The sequence below is a fragment of the Eucalyptus grandis genome, chromosome 8, assembly GCF_016545825.1.
Source record: "Eucalyptus grandis isolate ANBG69807.140 chromosome 8, ASM1654582v1, whole genome shotgun sequence".
In the NCBI taxonomy this organism is placed as follows: domain Eukaryota; kingdom Viridiplantae; phylum Streptophyta; class Magnoliopsida; order Myrtales; family Myrtaceae; genus Eucalyptus; species Eucalyptus grandis.
In genome coordinates, this window is record NC_052619.1 from 22,695,671 (window position 1) to 22,711,663 (window position 15,993).

General features: G+C 39.9%; 1 protein-coding gene across 1 annotated transcript; it reads right to left on the bottom strand.

The window, feature by feature from the left end:
- Positions 1-1,675: 1,675 nt before the first annotated feature.
- LOC120287067 (protein FAM50A-like) lies at positions 1,676-2,139 on the bottom strand. Its single transcript, XM_039299737.1, has 2 exons — positions 2,046-2,139; positions 1,676-1,964 (listed from the first exon to the last, which is right to left on the bottom strand). Exons 1-2 carry the CDS (start codon positions 2,090-2,092, stop codon positions 1,676-1,678), a joined length of 336 nt encoding a protein of 111 aa, XP_039155671.1. The 5' UTR covers positions 2,093-2,139.
- Between the last annotated feature and the right edge of the window lie 13,854 nt (positions 2,140-15,993).

Consider the following 15,993-nt stretch of genomic DNA (forward strand, 5'->3'; position numbering starts at 1 on the left):
CGACGATCTTGGTACACAAGCTGATAAGAGTAGCCGCGAGATACGGATGGCGAGGACAGTGATATTGCAGAAGATAATGGGACAGTCCAGTCGTTAGTTCTTTTCTAATGCTTAGAAAGTTAACGGTTAATGCAGTTCACTGTCTTAGATGAACTTTATGTTGCAGATATCATCTCGCCTTTCTCCTTTTGGTTGAAGTTGATCTGGCTAATGTGGCTTCAACCAATTCATGCAAATATATAGAGATTATGAAGCAGTTCTACATTGGTGTGCTTCAAAATGCGGATGCCTGTCTTCGAGAGAACTTTTACCTATTTGGCTTCGTCCTGTTAATCTAGCTATGCGAGTGCTGATTTGTTTGCTCGATTCATTGAAAGAGAAAAAATTGATTCAAGCATTACAGTAATGTGGCTTTCCAATTCCTTCTAAATATGACATATTAACAAAATTCTGTCATCACCAGTAATAAAAAATGGAGGGAAACCAAAAACTTCGGAGTCTCATGCCACATTCTGCTCATGAAGTGTCAAGTAATCTGAGGATGCCAAAATATTGGGGTTGCTGAGATGCACATCTTAGCAGTTAATTCATTGTGGAAAACCATCTATGTAGCAAAAGTAGTATAATCTATAATGGCAGGATAAGTTGTACGGCTGCTGTAAATTCTCTTGGCTCTTTTTAGTTTAGTTCTTCAAGTTTAACTATGAAGTCGCAAGACTGCTGCACTAATTACGTTATCCTTATTTTACTCTCATTGGTCATGTTATTTACCATTGTATTTTGATGAAGGAAAATGAAGTGATCCGAGAGTCTGTGCAGGTAGTAGAGTGTCATCTCTCGATGAAGAAACCCTAGCGTAATCGTCTAGATCTTTCGGTGAAAGTATTAACTACAAAAAGATGGCAGAAATGCATGAACTGATTGCTCCTCTTGTCATTTGCTAAACCATGCATTCCGTTGAGTACAAAAATTGTGGGGACTGAATAAATTCAGTTGCATCTGTGGTATTCATTCAGAATTTCCTACAATTTCATGGATTAAAATGGAAAGAATTCCAGAGGCACCATAAAGTTCGTTAACAAAAAACCATGGCATTCTAAGCTCAGCAGCATCACTCACGAAACATTGCTGGAGTGCGATGCGTTAGTAACACTTGAAAGATCTAGAATTTCTTCCTCCGGGTGTCACATTGAACAATATCCGCACCAGCTGTTAATTATTATCTGCCACAGGTCATGCTGTTGAAACTGCTCTGTGATTGGATTGGCTTTACATATTAAACGAGAACTGAAGAGAAGACAAAAGTGGCATCGAAACAAGAAATGCCAAACTTCAGAAGTTCTGATAATGAGATGAAGATCTCAAGATTGACCCGCTCACGAGACACAAATTCAAGATGCAGTCATGTAATAGTCTCTCTCATTTCTGTATATGTTATTAGTTAAAGTATGGTACTTCAAACCACTCACTGACAAAAGAAACCTGCAAAAATGAACTAAAACCTTCATTCTCACAGCCAATTTCAACAGGTAGATGGCAGAATCACAAAAAATGAATCACATTTTGCATTTGATAGATACTAAACACGAGTATGAGCTCTTGCTAACACTGAAGCAAGAGCTGAATACCCATCAAATCAACAAAATTCACAACCTTAGGCATGACAATTTGCTCTTTATTCTTCTTTCCTTTTCTCTCGGTCCACCTCATATTCGTCGTCGTCGTCATCATCCTCATCATCATCTACATCTTTATCTGCATCCTCATCATCAAATAGAGAACTACGAGGAAATCTGCTCCGTTCACGCTTCTCATCTTCTTCAGTAAGAAATTCCAGCCCATAGTTTGTGTCTCGATGCTTCACAAGAAGCCAGCGCAATAATCCATCTTCCCTATTCAAGTAATGCAGCTCTTTGTTCATCATTGGCATAGCCATCATGGTCAACTGCATCATCTGACCCTGCCTGAAGTGCAAGGGAAACATAAAAGCTCTATATATGTCTAGATCAAAGAAAGCAACACGAGAGAAATAGCAAGAAACCTACAATCCTGTTTCCTTCACAAGGTAGAAGTGCCACCAACCAAATATCATCTCACTGCTTCATCAGGAAGATTAGCAGATAGAGAGCCCATCCAAACAGTACAAGGGTAAATTAAACTATACATCACTCAACTTTTTACTTTCAAATAGATCACTCAACTTTCAAGTTCAGCATATAGATCACTCAACTTTGGTTTTGTTCTCCATAAGGTCACTCTGCTGACCAGCCGTTCAAAATCTCATTAGAAATTTGACTTAGTATTATTGTAATATTGACACAGAAGGAACGTGTCTTTATTAGACTTTCATTGTAGATAATTTTGCATTGCAACTCACACAATTTTAAATAAATTTCATTTTGGTCACTCGACTTTCCTTTGGTATTGTAAAATATTATTGAACTTATACTGCCAAGAAAAATCAATATTAAAATCGGATTAAAATTATAAAAACCAGCCGTCGAATCAGGTTTCCAATGAGTTCTTCGCCGGTCAATCACCAAAGTTATTCGATTGAAAGCAAAACCAGAGTGAATGAAAAGTTGAAAATGAATAGCCAGTTCGAAAGTAAGTAAACAGTAGAGCGAACTCTGGTGTGATTTTCCTGCCGGACCAACATTGCAAAATTAAATCTTCCATCAGTTGCTTCCTTCTCCACACGAGGCTTCAGCAAAAGCGCACGGTCATATAGAGACATCCTTTTCTCTCTCTCTCCTCCCCCCCAAAACCCCTCTTCAGCTGAACTTATCTTCTAGACCGTCAAGAAAAGTTATTCCATCGAATCTAACTAGTGGATGACCCGCATGCTGCCCGTGAGCTGCAAGTACTACTAAATCTATAGCTATAAATACTAGAACGGGAAAAAAGAATGGAGTAAGTCATCGGAAACGCCAGAAAGCAGGTACCGAGAGAGGTCGGACCTGGGTGAAGCGGGCTTGAGGGCGTCGGCCAGGGGTCGTCGGCAGGGACTAGGGCATGGTCGAGCTGCCGGCGAGGCTCGCTCGCTTGCTCTCTGGTTTCACTCTCCGTCCCTCTCTCACTCTCTCGGCCCCCTTTCAATGGCCTCCGGCAGGCAGCCGCGCATGGCCTCCACCACCGCCAGCCTGCCGCGGTCGGCCGGATCCCGAGCACCGAACCCCGCTGGCCGCTCTGCTCTGCTCTGTTCTGCTCTGCATCATGCCCACTGTCTTGGACGAGCGCCGCTGCTCTTGCAGCGAACGTGGAGGAGAGGAAGGAAGGCGGTAAAAAGGGCCGGGCCGGGCCCACGCGCAAGAAAAAGAAAAATCTGGTGTACGAAAAGGACACCGCAATTGTTGTGGCCATTCTTTGGTTGGATTGGCGTGTGAAACTACTGAAAACAAAGACCAGGAACAGAGGAGATATAAAAAATGGGAGAGTCAAGTCAACCTCCTCGTTTGCTCAAAAAAGAAAAAAGAAAAAAAGTCAACCTCCTCGCTTGGAAGACTGATCTTGAGGTCACTGCCGACCGCATTGCTCCGCCTCCCATTTCCTGGACCTTTCCTCTTCCCAAGCCCCCCTCGCAGCCTTCAATTCTCCGATCAAGCCGCCTCAAGATCAGCCTTTTGAAGCACGGCCAACTTCTCTGTTCCTTCCATAATTCCACGTCCCCCTTTTCTTGTTTTTCTTGAAGTAGATCTCAGTTTCTGCTGCAGTTGACTCTCGGTGTCTGCACGGTGATCGAGCTTTGGTTTGGTCCTTTCTTTGCGGCATCAGCTGAAACTGAGGTAAGATCACGAAAAGAAGAGCAAAAATGAGAAGGGGCTTTAGCTGATCTGTGCTGAGTCTGTTAGTCCTACATTTTTTTCTGGTAAATCTGAGCGCTGATATTTTGGGGCAATTTTCCACCGTAGCCTACCATTCATAGATATAATTCAAGCACCGTGCTTGCTTAGCAAAACTTCAAGAAGGGTTTGGTTTTGGAGCTTTTGGGCAATCCCCATTTTTCACATTTTTGGACGCAAACAATGGGTGGGATGTTTAGTAAAGACTCTTCATCATTGGAAAACAGAAATCCTGGATACCAATCTCACCTGACCTCTTATGAAGACGCCTGTAGAGCCGACCGGAGCTTGCAAGATTTTGACAAGACCTTGCATGATCAAGCTAATAGAGTTATTAGGACACTAGCTGCTAGTGCCGAGGCTCAATCCCTAGCATTGAACTCTACAGGAGAGGCGACCACTGGCGTTCTTGAGATGAACCGTGTACTAGCTAACATCCTTCTTGCATCCAAAGAAGACATATGGAAAGACAAAGAGCTGTCCGATTTAGTGGAGTATTACTTCAACAATGGCCTACAACTATTAGATTTCTACAATTCCCTCGAGAATTGCCTGAGGCAGGCCCGTGATAGCCAGTTGAATATTCGACACGCACTTGTGCACTTTGAGGAAGAGGGAGGAGAGAATGTGGAAAGGGAGAGGTATGTGGGGACATTGCTGGCGCTCCAGAGATCCAGAGAAGCTGGCGACCCGTTCACCGAAGAGTTCTGGATGGTCTTTCACTCTGTGCTTAAGCAGCAGAAAGAGATGTTGCCGAAGTTGGAGGCTTGTATGAAGAAGCTTGACAAGAAAGTTAAATCTGCAGAAACTTGGAGAAGGGTGACCAATGCCATATTTGTGACCGCCTTCGTGTCCACTTCGATCCTCAAGGTCGTCGCGGTCGCGATCCATGCGTCACCTGTTGTGACTCCTCTAGCTGATGCTCTGGCAGCTCTAATAGGGTCATTCGGCAAGTGGTGCGATTCTTGGTGGAAAAACTACCGCACGGAACTAAAAGGGAAAAAGGTGTTGATAGACATAATGTATGGGGGAACTAATATCTCAATCGAGGACTTGAAGACGATTCAGTTGCTCGTGCAAAAGCTGGAAATTGAGATTGAGTCGATCGTGCAAAATGCTGACTTGCCTCTGGGAGAAGAACAGGAAGAAGCGGTGAAGCTTGGAATGTTGGAGATCAAGAAAAGGGCGGAAGTTTTCATGAAAACTATCGAGGATCTCAGTACACAAGCTGATAAGAGTAGCCGCGAGATACGGATGGCGAGGACAGTGATATTGCAGAAGATAATGGGACAACCCAGTCGTTAGTTCTTTTCTTATGCTTAGAGAGTTAACGGTTAATGCAGTTCACTGTCTTAGATGAACTTTATGTTGCAAATATCATATCGCCTTTCTCCTTTTGGTTGAAGTTGATCTGGCTAATGTGGCTTCAACCAATTCATGCAAATATAGGAATTATAGAGATTATGAAGCAGTTCTACATTGGTGTGCTTCAAAATGCGGATGCCTGTCTTCGAGAGAACTTCTACCTATTTGGCTTCGTCCTGTTAATCTAGCTAATGCGATTGCTGATTTGTTTGCTGGATTCACCGAAAGAGAAAAAATTGATTCAAGCGTTACACTAATGTGGCTTTCCAATTCCTTCTAAATATGATATTAACAAAATTCTGTCATCGCCAGTAATAAAAAATGGAGGGAAACCAAAAACTTCGGAGTCTCATGCCACATTCTGCTCATGAAGTGTCAAGTAATCTGAGGATGCCGAAATATTGGGGTTGCTGAGATGCACATCTTAGCAGTTAATTCATTGTGGAAAACCATCTATGTAGCAAAAGTAGTATAATCTATAATGGCAGGATAAGTTGTACGGCTGCTGTAAATTCTCTTGGCTCTTTTTAGTTTAGTTCTTCAAGTTTAACTATGAAGTCGCACGACTGCTGCACTAATTACGTTATCCTTATTTTACTCTCATTGGTCATGTTATTTACCATTGTATTTTGATGAAGGAAAATGAAGTGATCCGAGAGTCTGTGCAGGTAGTAGAGTGTCATCTCTCGATGAAGAAACCCTAGTGTAATCGTCTAGATCTTTCGGTGAAAGTATTAACTACAAAAAGATGGCAGAAATGCATGAACTGATTGCTCCTCTTGTCATTTGCTAAACCATGCATTCCGTTGAGTACAAAATTGCGGGGATTGAATAAATTCGGTTGCATCCACGGTATTCATTCAGAATTTCCTACAATTTCATGGATTAAAATGGAAAGAATTCCAGAGGCACCATAAAGTTCGTTAACAAAAAACCATGGCATTCTAAGCTCAGCAGCATCACTCACGAAACATTGCTGGAGTGCGATGCGTTAGTAACACTTGAAAGATCTAGAATTTCTTCCTCCGGGTGTCACATTGAACAAGATCCACACCAGCTGTTAACTATCATCTACCATAGGTCATGCCGTTGAAACTTCTCTCTGGTTGGATTGGCTTTAAATACTAAATGAGAACTGAAGCGAAGACAAAAGTGGCATCGAAAGAAGAAATGCCAAACTTCAGAAGTTCTGATAATCAGATGAAGATTTTGAGATTGACCCGCTCATGAGACACAAATCCAACATGCAGTCATGCAATAGTCTCTCTCATTTCAGTATATGTTATTAGTTAAATATGGTACTTCAAACCACTCACTGACAAAAGAAACCTGCAAAAATGAACTAAAACCTTCATCCTTACGGCTACTTTCGACAGGTAGATGGCAGAAGCACATTAAATGAATCAAATTTTGCATTTGAGAAATACTAAACACGAGCATGAGCATTTACTAACACTGAAGCAAGACCCGAATACCCATCAAATCAACAAAATTCATGACCCCAGACATGACGATTTGCCCTTTTTTGTTCTTTCCTTTCCTCTCAGTCCACCTCATATTCGTCATTGTCGTCATCATCCTCGTCATCATCTACTTCTTTATCTGCATCATCATCATCAAATATAGAGCTACGAGGAAATTTTGCTTTGTTCACACTTCACATCTTCTTCAGTAAGATATTCCAGCCCATGTTTTGTGTCTTGATGCTTCACAAGAAGCCAGCGCAATAATCTATTTTTTCTATTCAAGTAATGCAGCTCTTTGTTCATCATTGGTGTAGCCATCATGGTCAACTGCATCATCTGACTATGCATGAAGTGCAAGGGAAACATAAAAGCTATAGACATGTCTAGGTCAAAGAAACCAACACGAGAGAAATAGCAAGAAACCTACAGTCCTATTTCCTTCACAAGGTAGAAGTGCAACCAACCAAATATCATCTCACTGCTTCATCAGGAAGAGTAGCAGACACAGAGCCCAACTAAACAGTACACATTAGAGCAGAACAAGGGTAAATTACACTAGACATCATTTAACTTTGACTTTCAAATAGATCTCACTCAACTTTCAAATTCAGCACATAGATCACAACTTTGGTTTTGCTCTCCACAAGGTCACTCTGTTGACCAGCCGTTCAAAATCTCAACAGACATTTGACCTAGTACCACTGTAATATTGACACGGAAGACATGTGTCCTTATTAGACTTTCATTGTAGATATTTTTGCATTGCAACTCACCCAACTTTAAATAAATTTCTTTGTGGTCACTCGACTTTCCTTCAGTTTTATAAAATATAATTGAACTTATATTGCCATAAAATCGATAATAAAATCAGATTAAAATTATACAAACCAGCTGTCAAATCAGGTTTCCATCGAGTCTATCGCCAGTCATTCACCAGAGTTACTTGATTGAAAGCAGAACCAAAATGAATGAAAAGTTGAAAAATGAATAGCCAGTTTGAAAGTTAGCAAACAGGAGAGTTAACTCTGGTGTGATTTCCTGTCAGGCCAACATCTGAAAATTTAATCTTCCATCAGTCGCTATAGTAATCTTTGATTAACTTAGATCAAAAGAGACTATTGTAAGTATCAACAGCAATAAACTAGGATGGTAACAACATCAGTGCAAAACCGAACATAAAACTCAAATCCAGTATGAGATTTCCTCATAAGCCAGTTAATATTTGTTCCAACATATCTGCCTGTATAATTACCATCTCCCATGGCTTCCACTTCTAATATAAGGCAAATAGCCAGTCGAAGACAATACCACATGATGAGATTTTCTAATAAGCTAGGATAATTTTGCTCGACATATGTGCCAACATAATCAATTTCTCCGGCGGCTTGCTACTTCGGACATAAGGCAAAGAGCCAGCCAAATATACGGTCGCATTAAGCATTCCGGTCATGAAACCTAATAGATTCAGCATTTCTGCGTCATCTTCTGTCATATTCTATTACATTATTTGTCGATGGAGAGAGAGCAAGAGAGAGAACGAGCAAGATAAGGGGCTCGAATTTCAAAAGAAAGAATCACTTGTTATAATCTCCCATCAAGCTTCTTGATCCCATGACCCAATTGGACCGTGCGCAATGATTTTATCTAATAGGCCTAGCCTATGGATCTATTCAAATTATTAGCGAATTCCTAGAATTCTAGGCAAATGAGGTTTATAATTCCAACAGTTTGATGTTTTACCCTTTCCGACTTTAGCTTCGTTTGTTGAAAAACTCCATTTTTTTAAAGCTATTCAAAGTGATGAGAGATATTTCCACAACAACATTGGGGTTTGATGCCTTTTGCTTGAAGATGCCTACGTTCCTCATTTTCCAAATATCTCCAAAGCACTAAAGCAACCATGGCTAGACTTGGTAAGTTGTTTTTGTGCTTTAATATATTACTGATCTATTCCTCAATTCATGAAAATTCCTAGCTTGAAATTTGCTGGTTCAATGCTGGATTCGATCAAATTTCTTTGGTCCATGCGCTAGATTCGCCCATATTTGCTGGTCTAGTGCTGGATTTGCCCACATTTCTTTGGAGGAACAATAATTAAGGAATTTGGGGAAATGCAATGAGCAATAAATGCATTAAATTTGGGGAAATTGGGTTATTATGAACAATAAATGTGAATAGCCAGGGGAAATGCGATTGATTTGGAGGAACAAGAATCGAGCAATTTGGGGAAATGCGGCAAACAACAAATGCGGGAAATTTGGGGAGAAATTCCTTGTAAGAGGGAATAACATAAGAAATCTTCTCCTCCTTTAAGACCTTCAACATGCAACCATAAAAATCAAGATGCGATAAATTCATTAGAAAATTATACTTTAACTTAGTTTAACCACACAATGTATGACAAGGAGTATTTTTCATACTTTGATTAGCTCATATGCCATCTTAGGCATGATATAAACTGCTGTTTTATAGTGTTGATTAGCTTTGTGAAATACTCCTTGTAACTCATACTCTTTAGCACGATCAATGCGTTTCTTCTTGGCACTATGTAAGCAAGGTAGTCATTGCACGATCAACTCTTTATTATTTAGGATTTGCTCAAAACCAATAAGATAAATAGACAAGTGAAACACACAAAATATTTGAAAAAACAATTGAACAATGTGGATTTTAGGTCAAAGGTAAGTTCTTCATGTTTAACTATCAAGTTGCACAATTGCAGCACAAAGTACCTTATCTCTTGGGCTCTTAGGTCTAGTGACATGCAGGCTATGGATTTATGCCCTATGTACCTTGTTAATGCGATTAATGTTCGTGATAAAATATTAGGCTAACTCTTAAACAAGATCAGGAACTTGTGAACTGTTACAACAAAAGTACTGTTCGGTTGTATCTGGACAATAGTTCTTCACGAAATTGTCTCCATAACTTTGCAAGACGAACCAATGATAGAATATTTATAGTGTCAATGTGGTTTGTAGGGAGATTTAATAATGTTAATTGACTAAATTGAGGCATTTTCAGGGCGTTTGAGGATTCGATCATTTATTTATATATGATTTGACTTCTCGTACATGGCCCCCTCTTTAATTCTAATGGGTATGGGCCTATGGATGATTGATTTCTCTTTGGTTTGGTTGCAAGTGAATGTGTATGTGATCCTCCATGTGTACTGAACAATGAGAATCTTATGTAATTGAGCTTGATGATGATCCTCTGAACGAGATCTATTAATGGGTTTGGATGTTCTTGGAGGTGTGCAGGACTTCACTTGGCAATTCAATTTTGTAAATTCATCTTAGCATGTATAACATTATCTCAATGCCTTAGGTTTAGCTCCTGATCTTTCTTATGATTTATGTTTTATTGGAGTAGATAGTTATTTTCTACTTGATCTGTGCCATGCACAACATGCGACTTTCCTAATAACACGATCCTTATATATACATACATTTCTTCGGCAAGAATAATGACTATAGGTGTGACATCTTGAATTCTAGGCTTTGTTTTTCAGTTAAATAAATGAGGCATTTCATCGCTGTGCCTATAATGCTATTTTCTAAGTTGATCATTCGCAAGATAACTAGATTATCGGGGTAGCCATTAGGGGCTTTTAATGCAATAGACCTGATAATTCGATCAAGAATCGACTACTTGATCGTGCTTATATGTAAAGATCATTACGGCACAGTTAAAAACTGATTAGAGATCAGAGATAGGTCGATTCGACTGAGATAGGTGATTAAAGTGTGGGTGATTCCACTAGATTGTAAAATTCTCATTGATCAGTATTAGAGCGATTTTTCTGTCGTTTTGGTACCCTGTGCTCGTATTTGAAAATTTTCTCGACCATGGAGAGTCGTCAATGTATCGAAGATGTACATTATAGCTCGAAATAAATTGACCATAGGTCAATCGCACCAACAAATTCTAAAAGCTACCCAGTAGGTTAGGTCACGCTAAAATTGCGCCAAATTGAAATTAACCGCGAATTTGAATCCGATTTCAAAAATTGAAAGTTCTGTCATGTCACGATTCATTTTAGGAACGTCGACTCATTCTTCAAAGATTTTTCTGCAAACCGAGATTTTTGGCAGAAATTTAAAATATGGCCGTTTTTCTTGGAAAATTTAGGGGACCGTTTTTTTTATCGCTTTTTTGGGATGCAAGTTGGTTTTATTGGTGAGAAAAAATGTCAATTTGGTCGAGGACACCTTGGTTGAATTTATGGGGGCAAAATTGGATACAATTGGAGAGGATTTGAATCCAATTTGTGGGAAATTAAGTCCAAATTCGTAGCCCCCTTGGTCCTCAACTTTTGGACCACTTCCTTGGCTTCTAAGGGAAGCTTTGATAGCTGCAAATGGCTGAGGAAGACAGCCAATTCATGCGGGGCCTTGTCTAGGAGGCAAAGAGATAGAATGGAAGAGAAGTGGCCCCCTCCAAGCTTGTGTTGTCCCATATCTTCTTCCCTCAGCTGCTTTCTCCATTAGAGAGTGTTTTGTGAGGTCAAAATTGCAGAGGAAACCAGCCAGCAGTCCCTCCCTCGCCGTCGACCACCACTTAAAGCAGCTAGGCCAGTTGCACGCCAGCCGCGAGCCCATGCCAGCTTGTACGCCATTCGTAACCATCCCTTGGTCCAGAGCCGTCGTTCGTGCCCAGGTCATAGAACCGAACTTGCACCTTGCTTTTTGTTGCTATCCGATCGGCTCTCTTGTCGTTGAGCACCGCTTGACCCCACAGTAGCCTCGCCCACCCGTCCTTGCCGTTTCGGCCCAAGCCAGCCGTCCAAGCAGCCCTCATGGCCCATCAACATAAGCCGAAGCCAGCAAGCCACCGTGGGCTTCGAGGCCCATTTAGGACCACTTTCAGACCTCGTAGTGTGCCGTCACTTTAGAGTTTGTCACTCATCTCCGCCTTGCCGTCGTCTTAGACTAATCAGATTTCAAAACCGGTGAGTTTACTCATTAAACTCTGCTTAGAGAGTTAATTATGCTTAAAGGTTGATTAGTTTAGGCTAAGTATGGTTTATGTGGTTAGTTAGAACGTATTAGTAATTTAATTACTCGTTATTACATGTTCGGTGGTTAGATCGGCTTAATTAGCAACTAGATAGGTTGTATTATTTATCTGGATAGGTTTGGAATTTTTCTAGGCCCGTTTCAGTATTTAATTAGTTTTTCCGGCCTAAGTTTGCATTTATGGTATTTAATTGTATTTATTTAATTATTTATTATTTTCGGAAATTGTACTAAGATAGCCGGTTCTGGAATTTTATGCTGATTGTAATGGTATGCTTGGTTTATTTAATTGAGTGTTAATTTGTGCAAATTGAGTGATGATTAGAATTTTGGGTATTTATTCCAAAATTGAGTAATTTCAGTATTTAATTAGAAAATACCGGGCATCGGTTTACAACGCCAAAAATGTGTTTGTGGACTATTATATTTAGTAGGATCTTATGAAAGAAAGATATGTTGTTTTTGGCTCAAGCCCCATGTATCTACACACGATTATTATTATTAGGTACTTTTAACTTGGGGTTTTATCAGTGTGGGAGACCATATATTGCTTGTTAGCTTGTGGGAGCCCCTTTACACGTCGGCTTATGCGAGTTAAGATCGTTTTATCAGCTTGAGTGAGCACAATCGATATATATATATATATATCAGTTTGAGTGAGCTAAGATCGTTTTATTAGCTTGAGTGAACACGATCTATATATTTATTAGCATGAGTGAGCTATCTATCTATTTATATCAGCTTTAGCGAGTTATGACCACATATTGCAACTGTTATGAATAGTGGTGGTGTCAGAGGATCGATATATGGTATTGATTTGATAGATAGTATCGTGATATCAAATTGAGCTGATTGTCTGATTGATCGATGGTTCAATCTGAATTGGGTGGATTGGTTGAGATCATAAATTGTACCGACTTGCGGGAAGGAGCTGAGGTAAATGTAAGTCATCTATCTCGTGTGTGCTTAGGTAGCCTTTAGGCGTATTTTCTTCCTAGCCAGAGTTTTGGGGGTGAACTTGCTGAGATATCGTCTCACCCTATCGTGGGATAACATTTTTAGGTCCTTATATGGCAGTCCACCCTGAGCATTTTGGTCAGCTGAAGAAGATTACTGAACAGTTATTTCTGATTCCTCTTTCTAGGGTCCAAGGAGACTGGGTGTACAAAGTCGTGAGATCCATTGTCTGGGCCGATGCGAGACTATCACGAATGGTACCCGATCAATAGAGATCGTGGTATCGTCACAGGCGAGAAGGGCCTAGAGAAGGTCCCCTACTGGAATTTGAGATCCCTATGTTAGTGTTGGAGATTGCTTTTGGCAATGGTACGGCTGACCCTCCCGGTGGTGTAGTGGTAGACCCGAGTTCACTAAAGCCAAAGACCTCGGAGTCTTCGGTTGAGGGTTCGAATGCTTAGAGGACTTGTAGCTCTTCCACCTTTTATAGACTTGTGAATAACTTAGTTTTCTATAAATATAAAAGTGTGTTGTGGCTTTTGAAATTTGTGGCATTGCTTTTCTATCCCATCTTTCTATTGTTTGGGGATTTATTTATTCGCTTCCGCATGCGCATTAAAATGAATGGGTCGGCAACGCATCCTAGGACGTTGCAAGTTAATTGATTACCGAGGGATGGGCACGCACTCGAGGATCGGTGCGTGACAATAGGTGTTCGGCCCATGAACAACATCGAATTTATTGCAAATTTTTGGAAGCCTCGTTCAACTTTGCTTAACAACCTTTGAGTTCAAGTAACTTGAGCACTCAATGTAAGATCTACTGCTGGTGAGCCCAAAAGGAAGAAAAAAAGAGAAAAGTCAAAAGAAACAAAGGGAGAATAGTGGAGCTTCGGTCACTTTTAAGGGGGAAGAGAGAGAGAGAGAGAGAGAGAGAGAGAGAGAGAGCCCACTCAAGGAAAAGAAAGAAGAAAGAGAGAAGAGAGAAAAAAGAGAAATCATAAAGAAGAAAATGAAAAAGGGGAAAATTTTGGTGCGCTCAAAGTAAAAGGGGAAAATTTTGGTGCACTCACGATCTAGATGACTCATCAAGCCAACTCAACTTTGTTTTACAATGTCGATAAGTGATTGAAGCCGCTAATCGTCCATTGGAATGAATTGTCACAATTAGGGTTTGAAAGTTGAAATTCATGGAGATTGTGCGGCAAAATTATATTTTTGAGTCATTGAGTTCCGTATGTTTGTAGAAATGTTAATTTAGGATGTTATGAATCTATAATATCTTGTAGATCTTGATTTGAACTTACGATTTTACCGAAACGGAATTTTAAATTTTGACGCATGTTCTAGAAACAGTACCTTACAATTAAATTGAGCCTGAATTTTAGCCAATTTTGGTGAGGTTTTGGGGCGACTAAGTGGGGGTTGTTATAGTGCATCAAGAGAACTGTCTAAGGACTATAACATAGTTTAAAACGAAATTTTGTGGAGGAAGTTATGGCACGGTGAAGTTTAGCGTGTGGGTTGTGCCTAACGGACAACAATAGGTTGCCGCTAGAGGCAAGCTTTTCGTTGGCTTGTAAGTATCGTTTTATCAACAAATAGGTGTAGTATAATCGAGCCGTTCATTAGAATATCTTTTTACGCGATCTTTTGATATTGTTTTTTGATTAATTGTTAATAATTCGAGGGCGTCGGCTTGAGTAAGCACCGATGAGTGACACTATATTTTCTTTATATTTTAAACTCATGTTTTGAAAAATATTATGGATTATATGTGCTATGAGTTGATAAATAGCATTTTTTTAATGTAAAATATGATCGAGTTTTTACTGCCATTTTGTTATTTGGAAAGAGAGAAGTATCCTTTGATTTTGGTTTGAATGATTGCTTGGAAATGGTTTGTGGAAACCTTTTATGAGAGAATCTTGAAACATTTGTGGTTTTTGAAGAACACATTGATATTCATATATCAAATGCCTGAGTTGTGAGATAATTCTAATTCTGATGGTGGATTATTGAATATTGGTGATTGATGGTTAATGCTCAATGTTTCTATGAACCTTGATGGGTGTGTGTATATGCATATACTTAGTTTAGAATATTCTTGTGAGCTGAGCCACCGATTGATAATCCGTGGAAATCTAATCAAGGGGGGAATTTTGGTCGTCTTGTTATGGGTGTTATGCGTGGTCATGTATAGACATTTGAGCAAGAGTTGGTCAACGAAGTGAATTATTGACATGTTATTCGAGTTTGGTCGATGGAATGGACTATCGACGTTTGGTTTGATGAAATTAATCAATGGAATAGACCATTGACACGCATTTTATGAGATTGACCAATGGATTGGACTATTGGTGTTTTTGGTATTTCTCTTATGAATATATATTATGTTAAAGTGAGTCATGGTTGTGTTTTAAATGTGCATTGTGATTTCTCGATCTGCTTAGAAGAAATGTATTACTTAATGAGTCGTGGTAGCCTACTCTTCTCATTTACTTGTTTTCAGGTTTTTCAGCAAGCCGTAAGTAGGCTGAGTAGCCATTATTGGAGATGACATTTTGTGGTGGAAACTCTTTGGTATAAGTTGTATATGATTCATAAGTTTGTGAGTTAGTTTTTCATGGATATATGGATATATATATATATATATATATATATATATATATATATATATATATATATGTTGATTTTAGTTATATTGAGACTGCGTCCTTTGGTGAAAGGACGGCTATGTCATACCCTTATTCTTTTGAATCTAGGTGTGACCAATTGACTGTTATTATAACGGTGTATTAAATATTGTCACATAATCATTTTTTTTTTCCGGCTAATAGATTGGCCATCATTGCTTTTGAGGCCATTGAAAGTGATAATTACCTCCATTTTAATTAGGGAAAAAATCACAAAAGACCCCAAACTTTGCTCAAAGCGATAAATTTACTTCAAACTTTTTTTGTGACATGAAAAATTCCAAACTTTGTCAACCGTGACATATTTGCCCCAAACTTTTTTTCGAGACATTAAAAACCTTGAATTTCTTTCCGTGTGATACGTTTACTCTAAACTATAGGGCATACTTGGTCTTTTCCTTTTTTTTTCTTCTTCTCTCTTCCCTCCGCCGACCATGGCGTAGGGAAGCGAGCTCAGGTGAGGTTGCCCTCACCAGCGTTAGTGAGGGTTGCCCTCGCCTGAGCTAACTAGGGCCGTCCTTGCCGACGTCGGGTGAGGGTGGCCCTTGATTGGGTTGGGCGAGGGTTGCCCTCGCCTGGGCTAGCTAAAGCCACCCTCATCGATGTTAGGCATCAGCAGCCCTTGGGCTGGGTCGGGCGAGGCCATC